At 36.9% G+C, this 21,059-nt stretch overlaps 1 protein-coding gene across 1 annotated transcript in view; it reads left to right on the top strand.

Moving 5' to 3' along the window:
- The window catches only part of LOC107726399 (syntaxin-binding protein 5-like), a 90,612-nt gene that overhangs the window by 33,042 nt on the left and 36,511 nt on the right, over positions 1-21,059 (top strand). The window contains exons 3-5 of the mRNA XM_016535958.1: positions 4,289-4,370; positions 7,840-7,940; positions 15,505-15,639. Coding sequence (XP_016391444.1) covers positions 4,289-4,370; positions 7,840-7,940; positions 15,505-15,639 — 318 coding nt within the window. The remainder of the gene's footprint in view (positions 1-4,288; positions 4,371-7,839; positions 7,941-15,504; positions 15,640-21,059) is intronic.

Below are 21,059 nucleotides of genomic sequence, written 5' to 3'. Positions count from 1 at the left end.
TTTAATAGGACACCTTGTATCAAAACATTTATTCAACAGCCATAATGACTTGTGTGAATTTGAGACTTCTTATAAGGTATCAGACACAGCATCATAAGCAGTTCACAGTCTCACCGAATGTATAAATGTTGATTGATTTGATGTTTAGAGTGTCTTTTGTTGCTCCCCATGGGTAGCAATATCCTGTTTCGTTCACAATACTCAGTGTGCTTCTCTCTCTTTCAGACACATCGATTATGTCTTCATCTATTCATCTTAAACACAAAGCACATTTTATATGAGAGATACAGTGAGAGGACATTTTACAGACACATATGAATGAGATAAAACACTTTGAGCTGCATCAGCGTCCAATAGCAAAGTCCTAAAGCTACATAACTTAGTTTTGATGTTTAAATTGAGGTATAATCTTTGCAATTAGTAGTTAATATGATGTTAAAAAACTACTTTGCACTATATATTTTCTCTTTTGACCTCTGGTTACAAGGGAATCTACTAACTTTTAATTTCTCCTGTCCCACTCTTCACTGTTCTCTTGCCTTTGCAGTTTCTTAGCTCTTGTATTTGTGTGTGTGTTTTAGAGGGTCTACATCATCCTCTGTGAGTGATGAACGCTAGATCTAAATTTAGCTTGAAGAACAGGGTCATTAACACTCTCTGGCCAATCTCCAGGAATCAATCACACCCACCTACAGGGAGAGAGGCTTTTAATGATGCACACAGCACTTTCTTTCATTTGTGAGTCCTCCTGTATACTTTGTACTGTTTAAATGTTTCTTCATGAGATGATCACATAAACAAAAATAGCTGTTTATCGTTTGTCTGTTAGTTATGTGTCATGACCCTCTGTTGACTGTCTGTCTGTATGTTGGTCTGTGTCTGTCTTTTCATCTGTCTGTCTGTCTGTCTATCAGTCCATCTGTCTGTACAGTAGTTCTGTCCTTCATCTGTCTGTCCATTTATGTGTTTGTCCATCTGTCTATATACCTATAATTCTATCATTCTATCTTTTTTTATCTGTCTTCTGTCACCTTCTATCTATCATTCTATCGTTCTATCTGTATGTCATTCTATCTATCATTCTGTCTGTCTGTCAGTGATTTGTTTTGTCTGTTTGTCTTTTGCATAGACACAAAGAATGTGTGATTTACAGTTGTGTTGGTCTCTTGGTCAGTTTATTTAAACCACATTGTGTGCATCTTTTTCAGCAGTGTTGAAATGTTATGTGAAAATCATGGCTGTAAAGCGCAAGCTATCATGCTTGATTCAACACATAAAAGCTGCTAAGATATAACATGAAAGGAAGCCAAGATTGTGGAGAAAAAATGTCCCCGTATGCAAATTTCTCAAGACAGGGCTGCTTTCGCTGGAAAAACAGCGAAACATTAGTAAGTGCATTAAAATGAATCATCCCCGGTTGCATGTTAGCTGATTACGGTTGTGCTGAGTATAGGATGTTTTAATAGAGCACACTGCGTGTCAAGTGTATCTGCAGAGTGGCTTGTTTGAGAGCGTATGAGCACTGAAGCATGCTCAAGGTGAAGGCAGTTTGTTGCAGCGACAGCCACAGTGCTTGCAACTTTAATTGTTTGGGTCCCCAATAAATCAAATGTGCCTCTGGAGTTTATTTATTTAGAAAGCGTATTAGACAAATTAATCATTCCCAGGAGCATGGGTGAGAAAGAGAGAGTATGCTTGTGTTTCACACGCAGTTGGTAGCATCACTGAAGCTCACTGTAACGTGTTAGCTCTCTGTGTGCATATTCATGTGTTTGAGTGGTGTCTTGTCTCTCTTAGGGTAAAGCATGACTGGACATTCTTGACGTCAGAGCAGAATAAACGTCACTTGACCCTGTAGGCAGCTTTCTTTTTCTTCCTGCTTTTTTCTCTGTCCCTCCTTTAGCCTACTTTTTGTTGACTGACTTAATGTCTTTGATATAGCCACACAAAACCTAGTAAGCTGCCTTCTAAGATAGCATTCTTACAGAAATGAAATATGAGGCTCGTTTCACAATTGACTTAAATAGATTTTGAGGTTAGCATGTTGGTAAGATAAATACAAAGAGATAAATTTTTAATTACCCTGAACTGTTTTTATCAATACTTTTCAGTATTGAGTGAAATATAAGTTACTAATCAATGTTTCTCTGACCTCATCTGCCATTATTTTTATTTATTTTTCTTCTGCTAGGCATTATAAAAGATACCAGTATGCCAAGGCTTTTGAATTTGGTCAGAGCAAGATATTTTATTAGATGGTATAATCTTGTGGAACAGCTTTGTGTCTATCATGCCTTAAAATGCTGCCTCAGTAGGCAGCTCACTAGATTTTGTAACAGAGCCATAATAAATACATTAAATGCATGCTACTGTCTAGTAATGGATGGCAACATCTTAGGCTGCTCATTGCTGTTTATGAAAAGATTTAATGGGTGTTTTCTTTATAGCCATGAACAGCCCACTGGACTTTATTGCATGTGGGCATAGAGTCAGCAGTGTCTTCCTCTTCCTGGCATTCCCTCCACGCTCTCTCTACTGCTTTGCCCTCTCGTCAACATGTTTGTGGTGTCAGGCTGTCATTCACGCAGTGATGTACTCATCTGACCCCTCTCTCTTTCCTCACTCTTATTAGTATTTTTGCTAATATTTTGTATCTTTGACTTTTTTTTCTTTTCTTTTTTTTTGGACCCATACCGATGTCCCTGACCTCACCATATCAGATGGCCATTGTGTGTGTGTGTGTTCCTCATTACATGATGAGGGTCCAAAGTGGACGGCTACAGGTGGCCGGAGGTTGTATGAGGATTCAAGGTGTGTCCTTATCGACATACACAATTCTTCCAGTATCTTCCATCCCTGTCACTTCAAAGTGCCTGTGATGGATAGACGGGATGAGCCACTGAATGACTGTACAGGCTTCCTCTAGGTGATGGATGAAGGCTGCTCTGTCTGCACTCTAGTACAGTGCAATCTTAAAATGCAGCTAAAAAAAGTGTCATTTCAATATATTGATTATAAAATGTACTATTTATATTTATTATTTAAATATGTAATATTAATAATGAACAATTCTCTCATAATACTCTCATATAAACATCAGACATGTATCTGTGTTCATAATCCTTCCGAGTATGAGACTCCATTGCACGTCTTTTTATGGATGCTTGTATATTGCTGTTTGCATCTTGTCTCTGTGCCAACGGTTCGAGCTCTAGTGATCACTCTTTTAATCTATTTTAATTGTTCTTCCCTCCCTCTTTCCACCACCCTGATTGCATACGCATATATACGCATCTTGCTCTCGCCTCCCTTCCTTTCTCTTTCTCGCTCTCTGTCTCTCCATGCTGTGGAAATATGAGTGTGTGCAGTTCCCAGGTTCCCAGTAGAGGTTATCATCAAATTATATCTCTACAGCACAAACACAGACACACACATTCACACACCACGTGCCAGGCGTCCAATGAGCCTGCTGAGAAATTACATAGTCTTCACCAACTATTTGCCATTTAATTAACAGAACATTTTTGAAGTCATTATTATTAACTCAATGAGTCTTTTGTTTTATGAAAATAGAGGATGCTTGAATATACATGATGCATAAAATATGTTTATGTGATTCAGTTTTGTATTATTAATGATTTATGATGTTAATGATTGCTTTTTTACAGTAATTGACCTCTCTATAAGTGTTTTTTTTCTTAACTATGAATTAGAATCCACAAACAAACAAAAAATGACATGATAACATACTTGTATATTAGGCTGTATATTATTATTGTTATTATTATTATATACCTTATTTAAATAAATATGTAATATCATACTTTTATCAATATATATCTCCATATTTAGCCGCAAATGAGAGTGAAGCATTAGTATTAGTACACTTTATTTGGGTTCTAGTAAATGGTGACCTTTGACTTTTTTGAGTCTTTTCAGACTCTTCAGATGGGGAGAGACTGTCTATGACATTGGAAATTTTGTCCAAACAACAATAATGTTTATAAAGTGGGCTGTTGTGTTTTATTACCGGCTTTCATTGAGCAGATTTGACAGTGACTGACAGACTTCATTGCTAGCAGCCATGCCAGAGAGATTGGCAGAGGTAATTAGCTTGTATGTCCACAGAGGGTGAACAATGACTGACATGCATTTACTGGAACAGTGCCTTTAATTAAAAAATTATGATAAAATTCTGAAACAATAAGTGGCACATTCAGACCCAAAAGTGTCACGATCTTGTTAGCCTTGATTTCCTGATTCTCTCCTTGACTCAGAACCTTTTCAGATTCGGCCGACCCGGTGTGGAGTGTTACTGTCAGCATGAGACCGGAGCAGCTGTCATCCAGCTACAGTTTCTCATAAATGAAGTGAGTGTTTCATGTTTTTTTCCTTCTTTCTGGGTCCTGCTCAACCTTATGCTACGAGCCTATTCCCATGGAGCTCCAAGAGGCAGTTGAAATAATCCAGGATGAAGCCTCAAGAGGCTTAGATGATCCCTTAACCCAGAGCCTTTGCTGCCACAAACCCTCTTGTCCTCCAGAGTGGGCCTGGAGGGATCCTACAGAGGAAGCTGATATTACCATTTCCTCCCCAGAGTGTTGCCCACAGTCAAGACCACAGGGATCTCTTACACTAAGCTGCCTTGTAGATCGTGCTCCTTAGAGTCAGAACGATTAGTTCAGTCTGCGTTCACGGGAATATATGACTATTTATGGAGACTTTTCTTCTTGCATCTTGGCTTGTTTTGAATGTTGATCTTTGGTTGGTTAAAGATAGAACATTAGAGCACTTTTATCTTTGCGTATATTTCATTTTAATCAACATATTGTGCAATATAGATGTTAGGAAATAAGGAATATATTGATTATTTTGTATACTTTTAAATATATTTAGTGAGGTTTATTCCTGAAAAAAAAGTGAAAGATAAAATATTTCGACGAAACAAGGCAAACTACAATAAATAAATAATAAACATCTTGAAATTAGTTGGTCATTTTAATCAGACTTTTCAGCAGTCATCAGCAAGTTATTTTTGAAATGAACATGGTATTTTTTGTTCTTCTATTTTAAGACCACTTGGATGGCAGATGCTTTTATCCAAAGTGACTTGAAAGTGCATTCAAAATGTGCTTTATTTTCCTGTATTTGCGTTCCCTGGGAATCAAACCATGACCTCTGCGTTAGTAGCACCATGATCTATTAGTAGCATCATGTGAAATAATAATAGAACTAAATTTAAGATTATTGCTTGTCATTCGACCTCAAAAATCTGTTTGGGAAATTCCAAAATGTAATTTTGCTAAACGTTAAAACACACATATGTGACCCTGGACCACAAAACCAGTCTTAAGTCGCTGGGGTATATTTGTAGCAATAGCCAAAAATACATTGTATGGGTCAAAATTATTGATTTTTCTTTTATGCCAAAAATCATTAAGATATTAAGTAAAGATCATGTTCCATGAAGATATTTTGTAAATTTTCTACTGTAAATATATCAAAACTTAAATTTTGATTAGTAATATGCATTGCTAAGAACTACATTTGGACAACTTTAAAGGCGATTTTCTCAATATTTTTTGCACCCTCAGATTCCAGATTTTCTAATAGTTGTATATCTGTCAAATATTGTCCTATCCTAACATCCTAAGCTTATTTATTCAGCTTTCAGATGATGTATAAATCTCAATTTAGAAAAATTGACCCTTATGACTGGTTTTGTGGTCCAGGGTGACATATAAAACTGCCATTTGTTTTATTTATTTTAGATTAAATTAAATTATTTGCTCACTTACTTCGATCTTATTATTTTCTGATAAAATTGATAAAACTGTAAATTTTCTTATATTGCAAAAAAAAAGAAGTTGAAATCACTTTTTTTTATTTGGAATGATTTTGTAGATAAAATGTACAGATGTATTTAGACAGTCTAAGAATGTTTTACAAATACAGTGATTAAAAATACTGTTTTTGCTGTATGATAGTCCTCTTTTAGGTGAGAGATGGCTGGGCTTCATAAGCTTTTATTTTTAGCGAAACTGTTATTTTGAGTTCCTTCACACATTCATTAGTCCGCGTTTGTGCATATGCATTTTCAGTCTCAGTGTGTATGTGTTTGTTTGTGGCTCAACAGACCAAGCAGAGCCTGTACAGACACACACACACACACACCTGGGACAAAGCACAGACTCTTGTCTGTTTTATATTCAGCTTCTATAACCAGAGGAAAGGCAGCATCTGTGTGTATTTGGTCTGAATATGCCAGGGCCTAGATGGAAAGGAGATATTTTGTGGTAGCATCCTTCCTCCATCCCCTCTGTCTGTCCCACCCACACTGTCTCTCTTTCGATTTATTTTTCCACTCAGTTCTGTCTCTCTCTCACACATATACATTCACCTCCCACCACTGTATCTCGAATCTTCCAGCTCTCCAGAAATGTTGCAGAAAGAATAGGTTATCTCTACCGTAGTATGGTATGTGTCAGGGGTGGTTTTTTCCAAGCAGGTAAGAGAGGCAGCGCCTCAGACAAAAATCTGAATGATAATCAACAGTACAAAAGTACAACATAGTAATACACAGCTATGGAAAAGAAACCACTTGAAAACTCTGTTTCTCTGGATCTACTGGATTTACTAGGTGTAGGTTTGAAGACAAATGCTAATATTTGTTCTATTCTAAGTCTTATAACATTTCTTCAAAAATTCAAATAAAAATATTGTCATCAAGAGCACCTTTTTTTTCTTCTTTTTTTGCATTTTTATGCAAAAAAATTTCTAAAGGTCAACATTCCCACTTAAAGCTTGGAAGAGATGTTACCAGTAGTCTACAGAACAAATTAAAAATCATGTTCTACTCAAACACATGACCACAAATCGTAATTCCTGAGAAAATGAGAACCCTCAAGTGGTCTCTTAATTTTTCCATAGCTGTATATTGAAATATGAGATAGAATGATGTCAAACACACACACACACACACACACACACACACAAATGTTTGTTTTTGTGAATTGTGGGGACATTCCATAGGCGTAATGGTTTTTATACTGTACAAACTGTTTGTGCTATTGCCAACCCTACACCAGCCCTATACACCTAAACCTACCCCTTACAGGAAACTTTGTGCATTTTTCCTTTCTCAAAAAAACTCGCTCTATATGATTTACAAGCGTTTTGAAAAATAGGGACATGGGGTAATGTCCTCATCAGTCACCTTCTCCTTGTAATACCTCTGTCATACCCATGTCATTATACAAATTTGTGTCCTCATATGTCACAAAAACACACACACACATAATTTCTTCCCTACCCCTAAACCTACCCCTTACAGGAAACTTTGTGCATTTTTCCTTTCTCAAAAAAACTCACTCTATATGATTTACAAGCGTTTTGAAAAATAGGGACATGGGGTAATGTCCTCATCAGTCACCTTCTCCTTGTAATACCTCTGTCATACCCATGTCATTATACAAATTTGTGTCCTCATATGTCACAAAAACACACACACACATAATTTCTTGTTTTTTTTAAAGTAAAACTGTCAAACTGAAACATCAGTGAATAACGTTTCAGTGAATAACACATTACTGTGTTTGGCGGATTACCCAGCCAGTGCGATATTAGCCACATAATGTTTTAAGCAATGCAAATATAATTTGACATTGTTGTGTCTTGGTTTTGATAATGTAAACATACCATTCAAATATTTGGGATGGGCACAATTTTTAATGTTTTGAATGTTTCTTATGCTCACCAAGGCTGGTTGCTGGTTGCTTGTTCATAAGGCTTTAATCCAAAAGTCGTGTAAATGGTGTCTTTTTTCATTCTCTCTCGTAGGGGGCGCTGGTTAGTGCTTTGTCTGATGACAGTATTCACCTGTGGAACCTGCGACAGAAGAGACCAGCTGTGCTGCACTCACTCAAGTTCAGCAAGGAGAGGTCAGCCACGGTCACTTAATCTACACTTGCTCCGAGTGTGTGTGTGCATGTAGACTGCTGATCAGTGTTAACCACACATTACCGTGTGTGTAGCAGAGCTGGTGTTGGATCTGATAACTCTGTTTCTCTCTTTCATTCCCTTATTATTCCAGTTGACTTTCACTTGCTCTCTCGCTGTTGGTACCCAGGTGCAGCCCAGAACACAACAGTCATTTCTCTGTTGGTCGCACAGGGAGTCAACATGTGTAGTCATGTTTGCAAACAGTAGTGGGAAAAGAATTGAAGCAGAAAGAAGTCTTATTTTACTCATCCATCGGGAGTTTATTTATTTATTTGATTTTAAATTGAATTAAAATGTTAATCAAGGTTTCCTGTGCTGTTAGTCATAATGTAATTTAGGAATAGTTCACCCAAATATGAAAATTCTGTCATCACCTTGATGTTTTCCAAACCTGTATGACTTTCAGTTGTCTGGACCGTAAAAGAAGATATTTTTTTAAATATTAACTTTTATGTTCCAAATTTTTGCGTGAACTATCCCTTTAAATGACCATCAAATACGATAAAGCTTATTGCATTATGCTTGCTTATACACTATTAAAAACAGGCCGATTTCCTCATATCTTAAAGTATTTTTGTAAAGCTTAGTTGACTAGAAGGCGAGTTTTGAGTTATTAAAGTTAGAGCAAATCTTAATTGCACATCAAAGTGTTTTATTTCATCCAGTTTTCCATGATATGTCCCCTTTTAAAATCATAAAAAGTTGCGTATTTGAAACTGTATCCCCAACAGTGATGTGTTCATACTAAGGAAACTACAATCAGCATTGTAGCTCTGTGGCAAGAATTGAAGAATGTGTGAGGTTTTTAATCACACTCATAGCTATAGATCAGTGCAGGAAGGTTGTAACCTTCTGATTCGGTTTGGACAGCTGTTGACTCTGATAAGACATGAGGCAGCCCTTCACTTATAATCTGCACTGCTTCTGTTGATGAGAGTGACAACACGCCAACAGCGGCTTTCAGGGTCAAACAAGTTTTTACCACATAACTGTGTGTGTGTGCGGGTCTCTGCACGTGTGTATCTGCCTCAGAAAATACAGGCAGGGGTCATAGGTATAGAACTGATGTGTCAGTGTGTCTGACATTTAGAAAGTGTTTCCCTTTGCGACCTGCCTCACCCCTGAGGCTGCAGTGGGGCGGCTGTGCCCCTGAGTGCAAATAAAATGTCTCTGTGTTGAGCTGTAAAGTTAACATGAATTGACATTCAGAACGCATTTTACTTACATAATGAATTGCATTTCTGAGCGGTATCATTTTATATATGTAGAATTATTTTATATTATTTTATGTAATTATATATGATCATATTAATATTATTATGTATTTTAAAAAATAAAAATAAAATAAAAAATTTACTTTTGAATGTACATTTTAATCTGAATGCCAGATACATAAACATAAAAACAAACAATCACCCTTTCAGGAACAAGAATCGGCCCACAAAAGACTTGTGGGCTGTGATGCTGAAGGATGCTTCTTTTTTGGAAAGTATATTTTTGGGAGGAACATAGTTCGACCTACTGTCAGGACACCATGGGCATCACACAACCTGACGTTCTGACAGGAAGCTGTCGGAAGATGTTACAACAACTAGAGAGGGTTGAGAGAGGAACAGCCTGTTAAAAAACGCTCTTTCCTGGCATAGACATTAAAACTGCTCCCTGAAAATGCTCTCTAGATTGCACATTAAAGCATTTTGTAGGAAAAATATATTAGACTGTGTTGACTTAAAATGCTTTTGCTGCACTTAAGCCATTCTGACGCATAAGAAAAACAGAAATTCATCTGATTTAAATGCTGCACATTTGTTCTTACAAACATTTACAGGAGGAAATGAATTAGAGCTCATTCAAAGCAGATTCTTTTCCTCCATGTTGTACATGTGCAGCTGGTCAATTGTGTGTTTTATACGGTTGGCTTGCCTGAAGCAACACATCGTCGTTGATTATGAATCTTCTTGTATTTGTTCAGTGAGCCCGGTGTCTCAATCATTCAGAGCTGTAAAATGAATTTTCCCATATGATGCCAATGAAAGGCAATGTTTAGGCAAGCCGTTATGACCTACAGACACAATGTTTTACAGATGAAATGATGCCATCCTGGTGCTGTAACATAACAAATGATCAGGGGGGTTGCCGGGTTTTTAAGGCTGCTCCTGAATGGATTTGCTCTTTGCTTGTGTGTGTGTGTCCCTGCAGGACGAAGGCTCAGTAAAGAGCAAGCCAAATGTCAGGAGTGCAGGGCATCCGTCTGTCATGCTAATACACTCATTTAGCTCATTATCACACCGTCACAGAAAAGCCATCTGAACACATATGCACACCTCACTCTCACACGTGGAGGGCTGTTGATGTTTGTGAATGTGGTTATGTCTGGTTCATCTAAACAAAAAGAAAAAAGGTGGGATACAAGTGTGGGAGAAAACCTGTGTGGCTCAGGTTTTGCCGACATTAGTGGGACCAAAGGGTCATTATAGTAAAAACTACATAAGTGGCAGGGAGCAGTGATCAGTCCCTTTAAGGAAAATGGCTTAATATTAAACATACTGAATGATTTCTTAATGAAATGAAAAAAAATACAGATTAGCTCAGTATAAAAACAATACAAGTGAATGTAGTGTCCCAGCCATGATAGAAAAATATACAAGTATATGTGTTTTGATGTGGCACACAAATCTTGCCTAGTCATCATGGAGTAGATGTGCGGATGTCATGTTAAATTCTCTGTGTTACATGACACACACTCAAAGTGAAGTGATAGATGTGATAAATTTTTTCCTGTGCTAATTAATTAATTCATTAAAGAAGGATCATTAGCTAATTATGGAAAATGTGCCAGAAAAGACCTAAATACACTCTAAAAAATTCTGGGTTAAATATAACCCAGCACTGGGTTAAAAAGGGACAAACCCAGCTATTGGTTTGTTTTGACCCAGCGGTTGGGTTGTTTTGAAACCAACCGCTGGGTCAAAACAACCCAATAGCTGGGTTTGTCCCTTTTTATCCCAGCACTGGGTTATATTTAACCCAGCAATTTTTAGAGTGTAAGTAATTCTCCACTTAAAATTTCCAAGTACAATTTGGAACAGTTCTAGTATTTTGAATTACATTGAAAAGAGTTGGTGTAGGATATCCTTTGAAACTATTTTCACTCATTTCTAAGAAATTGCTGGTAAATTTCACAAATAATGACAAAGAAAAACATTGAATCAAACATGGAATTTTTAAGTAAAAAGATTGAATTAATACGTTCTTGTAAAAAGATTTACCTATCTACACTCTAAAAAATGCTGGGTTAAAAAGGAACAAACCCAGATTGGATTGTTTTGACCCAGCGGTTGGGTTGTTTTGAAACCAACCGCTGGGTCAAAACAACCCAATAGCTGGGTTTGTCCCTTTTTAACCCAGCACTGGGTTATATTTAACCCAGCATTTTTTAGAGTGTAAGTAATTTTTTCTCCACTTAAACCTTTTGCAATTAAAGAAATGGATAGTAATTTTGACAAAATGTTCGCTTACCTGAGATGATGACATAATGTAGACATAAATATTAAGATATATATAATTGTGTAATAAAAAAATATAAATTATCAATTAAAATAATAGTTTGAGGTAAATTGTGATAAATGTATACATGTAGAGCTGTAGTGCATATATATACACTATGTGTTTATGAGTGCCTTCTGAAAGCTGTTTGTTTTCATGCTCTTGGAGTTTTTCATTCTTACATTTTGAATAACAATACCTGTGTGTTTTCTTTGAAAGCCTCTTATGTTTTCTCTTACATTTTTTTTCTTTTTCTTTTCCCTTTCTCAAGGGAGAGAAAAATAGAGAGCAGTCAGCAGTCCAACTTATGTTGTTTTTCAATGTCTTCTCCACATCTGTCTGATAGACAGGAAAGAAGTGTGTTGAGTTTGATGCATGGTATTTCTCTCAACACTCTTCCACTCATGAATATATTAATGATGCTGCAAGGTACTGGTGTGAAGTGTTGGGGGCAGGTGTATGTGTGCACTTGTGTTGCTGGGAAAACGGAGTGTGAAAGGGGTGAGAGGCAAGCCGTTAGCACAGCACCAAAACAAACAAGCCTTTTGTTCATAAAATGATACCATATGCTCCACCTTTTCAAAAAAAGCACTTGTTCATCAAGATGCATGTGAGTTTTGGAAAACTAATAATTTAGATAGACCTTAGACTGAGTAATATTTCAGTTTTAGTGGTGATTAAACAGAAGCCCAGTCTTTGACTCCAGTAGCTGTGCTTCCTGCACTTTTATACCTCTGGGGCGTACAGCAAAGTACATTTGATTTGAGCTAGCAGAACTGCAGCTCAAGCTAAACTAAGCATTTTTATACTTAGGAATGACATAAATTACATGCAAACATATTTGGTTGGAAGAAAATTGTGTGGTTCATTGATGGAGCATGTGACTGTCAATATCCTGAATGTTATATATTTTACATGCATGCGCTAGCTTTTGGTGCAACTTATCTTACCCGTAGTTCCTACAGGAAAATGCTATTTCTCAGAGGTTGCTCTTTCATAGTTATGGAGACTTGAGGGAGTCGGAAATGTTAGGAACAGTCTCAGATGTGTCTCCTAATTTGCTTAGGAGAAGTAAACGAATCAGTTGTTGACATAGAGTCTATCAAATTTGAGTAAATCTCAGGTAAATTGGTCTTGAACTAAATGGGGGAGAAAGGTTTTATTGAAATCACAGACTTTGCAGACTTTGGTATCTTGGCAATTCTGGGCATATTTTGCGACGTCTCTTTTGAAACTCTGAAAGAGACACTTGAGATCACAGGGGTCTCAGAAAAATCTAGTAAGGTGGAAATTTAAGTGAGTCTCCATTTAATCTCTTTGCTGTAAAGAACTTCACATGTAGTTAAACAAGACTATCATAAGATTAGCTAGGGGTGCTCTGATTGATCGGCTAAGGATCGCTATCGGCCGATGATCGCTTTGGGAAGTTTGATTGGCGGTCTCTATAAAGGCAGATCTTATAAACCGAACTCAGTCTGACGATGCGCCTGCCGTGAGAGGTTTGGCATGACATGCAGCGGCACGGTCTCAATCTCTGTCCGGCATGGGTAAAATAATTATAATGCTGAAGGTGAGGTACAATTCATATTTCTTTATTAAATAACTTGCAAAGTAATTTGAAAACTTTCTGTGAGACGTAATTTCACAAACTGTGAGTGAATCACCGCTCGCTCTCTCACTTTACCTCTCAAAATGCACAAATGGCTTCAAATCACCACATTGCGTCTGCACTATAAGCGAGCTGCACACTGCACAGTTGACACAGGAATTGTCACTTGCATTATCCAGGCAATGTTGCATAGTCACTAAAGTTATTAATTTGCATTTCTTTTTAAGTCTTGCCAGTGTTTAAACCATTCAGCACTCACGCTCATGCACACTCAAAGCGTGCACACATAAGGCCGCCTCACATCACTTTAAAAAATGATTCAGAGGACCTGTTACCACAACTTAAATAAATGCATGGTTGCAAGTTAAAAATGGCAAGTTATATGTTATTTTATGTGTTTGTTTTTTTAGTGAAGGGAAAGACTTAATGCTTAATGCTGTTATGTTTGACATTTAAAAGAGTTTCTGTTATGTTGAAGTTTTTATGGTTACCATTGTGCTGAAGAGTAGACCAGAAGAAGGTAAACAACTACATTGACTCTATTTGCAATGACTGTGCTAATGCCAGTGACAAGTACCATCTTACCTGTTCATTATACATGCTAAATAAGTTGATAGCTGTGGATTTGAACTGAAAAAGTATAGTATAAATTGGTGGCAGGAAAATTACATGAAATCCACCTGGAAATCTCAAACAGATTTTTAATCTTACATAAAACCAGATTTGTTTATGTGGTCTTTACCAGATGTCGTATAGGTCATACAAGACTGACTCCATTTTACCCCCCTTTCTATGAAACATTCATTTGGACTGTCCCGGTTTTAATGCAAGTAGAAAGCTCTTTTATGAAGTTAGTTCACTTAAGGACTTATTTAGTAAGATTTTGCCTGAAAAGGTTTTAGAATTTGTATCATATTTTAATTTGAAAAATCTTGTATAATATTACTTGCTGTGCTTGTTTGTTTGCTTGTTTTTTATTGTATTTATGTGATATTTGCATTTTTGTAATTGAGTTTTTGCTATGTAAATAGCCTCAGATACTGACATGGCATTAAATAAAATGATACTACTACTACTATTGGTTCCAGGTCAACAATTCCATTAGTTGGAGCAACTGAATTTTTTTAAGTAATTAACTTAAAAATATGTTAATGTTACAAATTATTAAGTTCTTCTATATCAATGTACTGTAGTTTGTTGGTTGAACATAATATCATTAGAAGTTGTCATAACTCCAAAAAATTGATGCAAACTGTTGCGTATTTATTTTTTGTACAGCTCACGAAATCAGGCTTGCGCTGTGTGTGTTTTTGAAAAATGTCTAAAAATTGCGTTTTTAGTCACCTAAGAGAGGAATTCCCCCCCCCCATTTTCAAAAATGAAATTCAGGCCCTGAATGTATGTCTGTAAAAATCCTGATTGGAGCATCACTATAAATAATTCTACATGATAAAAATTCAAAAATATCAGTATCAGTGATTGTATCGGCAGATACTGCTTCCAGTGATCAACGATCGGTGATCAGCTCCAAAAATCCTGATCGGAGCACCCTTAAGATGAACTGATTTTCAAGCAGCTTTGTATTGTAGTAAAGTAAATGTGTTATTGGCACCAAGATAACCTCGTTTATTTGTTAGCTCAAGTCCCTGCTCATGGAAAGTCTGATTGAGTTTTCCTACCTTTTTTCACCACAACCCATTTTCTCAATATATGCAGTTTCTACTGCATAAACTTTGATTAAAACCCCATCTTGCCAGCTGTGAATTACCCCTTTAATACAGAGCCTCCAACATTCCCATTTCAGTTAAGTTCATGCATGACTGCAGAGGTCCATCTTTCTACTTCACATTACCTTCCCACTATTTTATAGAACTGAATGGTTTGATATTCCAAAAGAAACCTTCAAGGGCATGAGTTCCAGTGTGTCTAATCCATTGTGCACTTATATGAGGTTGCTCAATATTCGTTTTGCAGCAATATACTGTGTCTTGCAGTGAATTTTGAGCAGCCAAACCATTTAAAGTATGATGAATGAGAATCCTTATAATGCAGGCTGCTGGATCAAGATTCAGTGTTGATCCAAATATTTAAACAGTTTCTCTGATGGCATCAGACAAAAAGAACCAAATATGACACTGGAGAATATAATCAAATATATGTTGTTTTGAATTACTCTTATAAATTCAGATAAGAAACATAATTAAGTTGAGAAATCATATAACGTTTTCAATGGAGATATATGAGGCCTTTGTGGGTGAAGTGTTTTTGAGTATGGGTGCAGTTCTATTATGAATTTGATATATTCCAAATAATAACAAATTTACTCTCTCTTCATTCCTCTTTTGTAGGATAACGTTCTGTCATCTGCCCTTTCAAAGTAAATGGCTGTACATCGGCACGGAAAGAGGAAACATCCACCTTGTAAATGTGGAGTCCTTTACCCTCTCAGGATATACCATCATGTGGAACAAAGCCATTGAACTGTGAGTGCCACGCACACACATTTGAAATGAAATGTAATCTCACGGAGTCCTGAGATCTGATTTGCAATATATCATATATGTCACATCTGTCATTGTTCCTGTAGCCATGTTATGTTTTATTTGTAACTAAGCAATCCTTTCAATCAAATGCCATTTTAAATTGTCAATTTACCTGCTCTCCCTCCATCACTCTTCTCCATAGGTACCATGAGTTCTTCAATTATTCATTCTAACATTTTGTCAGCAGTTTTGTTTTCCTCCCTGACCCATTGAAAAGGCTGCAGTGCCTTTGAGACCCAGATAGTGCAGACACGCACGCACACACACATATGCGTTTACAGGTGTCAGATCGGATCAGTGTTAGTATAGACAGATGTTCTGTCTTGCCTCTTGCTTTAGTACTTACGCACACGAACACTCGCAGACAGACACATTGTGTCCCTTGCGACAGGAAGGGCAGTTGTTGAAAGAGTCGCTCCTCCCTTTGCTGTTATACCTGTAGTGACAGACTAAATAGGCTAGTCAACGTGGCTTTACTCTCATGTCATTGAGCAGGGCATTTTCTCCATTGTCTGTCTCACACACAAACGCACACATCTACATATACTGTATGTCATACATTACATATGTGACCCTGGAGCACAAAACCAGTCATAAGTCGCACGGCTATATTTGTAGCAATAGCCAACAATACACTGTATGGGTCAAAATTATGGATTTTTCTTTTATGCCAAAAATCATTAGGATATTAAGTAAAGATCATGTTCCATGAAGATATTTTGTAAATTTCCTACCATAAATATATCAAAAATGTATTGTCATTAGTAATATGCATTGCTAAGGACTTCATTTGTACAACTTTAAAGGTGATTTTCTCAATATTTTGATTTTTTTGCTCCCTTAGATTCCAGATTTTCAAATAGTTGTATCTCAGCTAAATATTGTCCTATCCTAATAAACCATACATCAGTGGAAAGCTTATTTATTCAAATTTCAGGTGGTGTATAAACTAGTTTTGTGGTCCAGGGTCACATATGTCCATAACAAAAAATTAGCATAAATCACAAAGTAATGCTATTACAATGAAAGATTATTATTGGGCATGTATTGAATGTATTGAATACATTTTAAAGGCACTTTCCACAAGAAGGCACAAAATAAGGCCTGACCCTCAAAAATAAATAAATAAATAAAATAAAGTAAAATTTCAAAATATGAAATAAATAAATAAATATATTTTATATATTTAGATATTTCAATACATTTTTCAGCAATGGTCAGTTTTGTTTTCCCTTAATTTTCAAAATAATAAATATATGTCTAAATACAATTTAACACCAATATTTTAGCAATATATATTATTAGAATAAACATTAAATAAATATAACATAAAAAGAAACACCACTTAGAAAATAAAATAAATAATGCATTTGTCTATCTATAAAAATATAAAATATTTTTCCCATAAATTGAAGGTCAATACTTGTTTGATAATTTTTTATTACAATATATATATATTTTTTCTTTTTACAATAAATTATTTTCCATTAACACACTCTCAGAATTTACTTCACAGTAGTTGATACACCACAGCAGCTAACCAAGATGGTCTGTGCCTGTTTGAAAGAAAGAAATCTGGCATGCCACTCTGCTGTAGGCATGATAACATAGTGGTGGGTGATGTGGGCACGATGCCAGGCATTGAGAAAAACAGTTTGTTGCTGCAGGTGTCAGTAACACAGAGTTGCATTATAGTACAGGGGCATGGAGGTTAGCACTTTGATTGTGTGGGTTGTCGGGGGATTAAGGGTGGGCATAATGGAGTGTGTGATCACACATTGACAAGGGGACATCGAGGCATGTTAGAGGGGATTATGATAGCAGGCGGTTTAATTTTTAAGCTGTTCCCAGGTGCACAGACTGGGCACAAGGAAACACCAACGTGCCCTCTGGACAAACCAGATTGTCTCTGCGTTTCAACTAGTCTGTGCATGTCTTTTTGTCTGACAGTGCTCTGTCATAAATACTGATCTCCGCCAACAGAGACACTGATGTATGGATCTCTCCTTGGCTAAGGTTAAGCAGACAGCAATAGGTCTTGAGGCATGCTGGGATTGTATACATACGCGTACTGTCATTAAAACAGTATATAGAGGATACCTTTATGATATTTATATAGAGTCTATTAACTGTCTGACATCCATTTCAGAGACTCGATTTGCACGACAGGTGTTACTGCTTAAAGCAAATGGATGCACTCGCTTAAAGTGTGAGCAAATTGCATCTTGGATTCCGCACGTGTACACGGATACTGTGCTGTGTTGCTCTTTCTCTGTGGTTTTTCCTAATGACAGGAAATTAAACTTCAAGTCAACATGCGCTCCTCACAATCAGAGAGAAAGCGTGAGAATAAGAGGTACGTGCATATAGTGTGATAATTATTTTGGACCTGGAAAAAGGATTGTGGGTAGGGAGGGTATTATGTAGGTGAAACGGTGAAATTATGTAATCATAAGGTGCCTTGAGTAAATGAGACAGTGCAGAGTGAGGGCGGCAGTTACAGAATGAGATTTTGCCCATCCTATTCTTGTTGCCATGGTGATCAGCTCTCTAAAACCAGCCTGTTTCTCCTAAAGTAAGGGTTGAGGGATAGGAGGGAACTGGGGAGAATTAAATTAGGATCTCAAGGTCTGAGGAATGGAGTAGTTAACAATCCATCACTCTATCAACACGTTTGCAACCTTGACCTCTGTGTGTAGGTGCAACTGCTCCCTCCTTCCCTTTCTTTCTCTCCCGCTCCCTCTCTCTTTTAACTAAACAGGGCTCAGTTTGTGCCAAATGTAGTTGTTGACCTCATAAACTGAGTTTGGTTGCTGTGCCGGGTGAGAGTAGGTTCATTTCTTGATGAAATATGGTACATTACACTTTTCTTCTCAACTAGAATACTGAACATTTGATCATATCAGACAGAAAAGATGAATATTACTACTTACAAATGGAGGCTTTAGATAAGATTTTTTTTTAATCTGTCAAAATTCTGTTTTATATCTATTCATGTGGTGAAATTAGGACCTCAAATGAACATACATATTATTTTAAATAATTATGTGTATTTTTAGGGCTGTCAGGATTGTTTAAAAAATGCAATAAAATGAAAGAGATTACAAGGAACAAGGAATTCAAATTTGAAGTGAAAAACCTAATTTTTTTGTGAACGTGTCCTGTGTGAACTTTGTCTTTTTTTCAATTGAATACATTATTCTGCTACAATAATGCATATGATTTATCTTTGAGAATTTCTCAGCAAATATCGATACAAAATATGATAATGTCAATATGTCATTAGAATATGATCATCTACATATCACATAATTAATTTAAATTAATTAACATGATGTGCTTTTAATGTTTCAGTGTTTAATGTTTTAATCACATCCTTTGAATGGCTGATCCAATAAATGCCTGTTAATAAAATTCTTTACTATTTTAGTAAAATAGTAAAATTCTCTAATATTATTACTTACTAATTTAAGCTAAAATCAAATTTTTTAATGCTAAGTTAATTGAGTCATCATAAAATTAAAATTCATGAAAAATCGATATTCATTTTGAGATTTGCTAAAAATGACATTTTAACAATGTATTAAAGAAATGATATATGAAAACACCCTTAAGTCTGCATGAAACAGAAGTTGTGATAGTCTTTTCTTCACTATTGTGATTATATCAGAGTGAAATGGCCTCTCAAACAAGAAAAAAAAAATGCAGGGCGGGACTGGATTTTATCCGTAGGGAATTGATTAAAATTGTTGTATCGTTGTTGTTTGCTATTCTTTTGGTTAAAGATTAAAGGGGCACATAAATTAAATAAAAATGTGCACTGATAAATCATTTAATAAACACTGCAATATAAAAAAATAAATAAAAAATTACTGTGTGGAAAACACAGTGATTAGAATTAGAGAACAGTAGACACTGTAGCAATAAAGTAGATTACAACTAAAATTTTGTAGGGTTACAGCTGTCAAAAAATAGTAGGAAGTGTAGAGGCCATAGACTGTATAAAAACATGGACGTAGTGTCCGTGACGTCACCCGTAGATTTCCGAAGAGCGTTTTTAAGCTTAAAAGTGGGCGGAGGCGGCCGTCGCCATCTTGGCAGCGCGTCACCGCGCGTCACTCCCGGATAATCGAAAATGGGCAAAGAGGCGGGAGCAGGTTGCTGAAGCCACGCCCACCTAGCTCGACGGTGGTGACAGCAGCGGCAATCCACCTGTCACTCAAGTGGCCACACCCTTAATTATGCAGAACTTTAAGGCTTAATATAATTTAAACGGATGAGTTATAAAAAAATCCACCCCCCTCACAGTTGTCATGAAGGGCAAAATTAGCTATATAGACCAAAATAATTTTTTGAACCAGGCTGTAAAGATGTTTTTTTCTGCTGTAAAGTTGGGCATTTTAACATGGGGAGTCTATGGGATTGACTCCCTTTTGCAGCCAGCCTCTAGCGGCCAGTTGATGAATTACAGTTTAAGTCACTTCCTTGTTGGCTTCACGAGAGAGAGCGGGAGGTTGCTGCTTGGTAGCGGCCCTTGCTTTGAATGACTTCAGCACATCTGTGGCCACAGGACATCACTGCTTTCTCACACTGCGCTGATGTGATTTTGGTCCACTCTTCTTCCAGTCTCTTCCATAGTTCACTAACTGTAGTGGGTTTCTTAGCCATAATTTTGTCGCCAAGGATTTTCCAGAGATTTTCAATCGGGTTTAGATCAGGACTCCGGCCATTTCATTACTTCAGTGTTCTTAGCTTCAAGGAACTGCTTTACCCGTTTTGTAGTGTGACGGTGACATTGTCTTGCATGAAAATTGCAGGCTGATTGGGAGATGCTTGCAAGGAAGGTACCGCATGTTGCTGAAGGAGGTTCTGATAAGCACTTGCATTCACCCTGCCATGTAGCTGTGTATATAACTCCTGCTGCAGAAAACATCCCCCAAACAATGACACTCCCTCCTCCACCTTTCACTGACTTCTTTACGCACCAGTTTGACGTTGAACAAAATGTTTCCCATCAGACCCAAATAAATTAAACTTTCTCTCATCACTAAAGTGAACCTTGGACCAGTTCTCCTTTGTCCACACAACATGCTCCTCAGCAAAGGTGAGCCTAGCCGTTTGATTCTTTCTGCTGATGAGAGGCTTGGTCACTGCAGAATGTGCTTTCAGTTCGACTTCTCTTAAACGGGCCGAGACAGATCCTTACCCTGTTCCGCACTGAACTGGCAAGCAATTCCAGCTGCAGTGTTGAACCGATTCCCCATTGAGAGTCTCTGCATTTTCCTGTCTTTCCGTGCATTTGTCTTACATGGATGACCAGCCTTTTGGGGGGACTTGAGTGAATTAGTGTCACTGTAAAC

This window comes from Sinocyclocheilus rhinocerous, unplaced genomic scaffold, assembly GCF_001515625.1.
Source record: "Sinocyclocheilus rhinocerous isolate Xijiao unplaced genomic scaffold, SAMN03320098_v1.1 scaffold605, whole genome shotgun sequence".
Taxonomy (NCBI): Eukaryota; Metazoa; Chordata; class Actinopteri; order Cypriniformes; family Cyprinidae; genus Sinocyclocheilus; species Sinocyclocheilus rhinocerous.
Note: the sequence above shows the minus strand (reverse complement) of the source record. Positions and strands in the feature narration are given on the sequence as shown.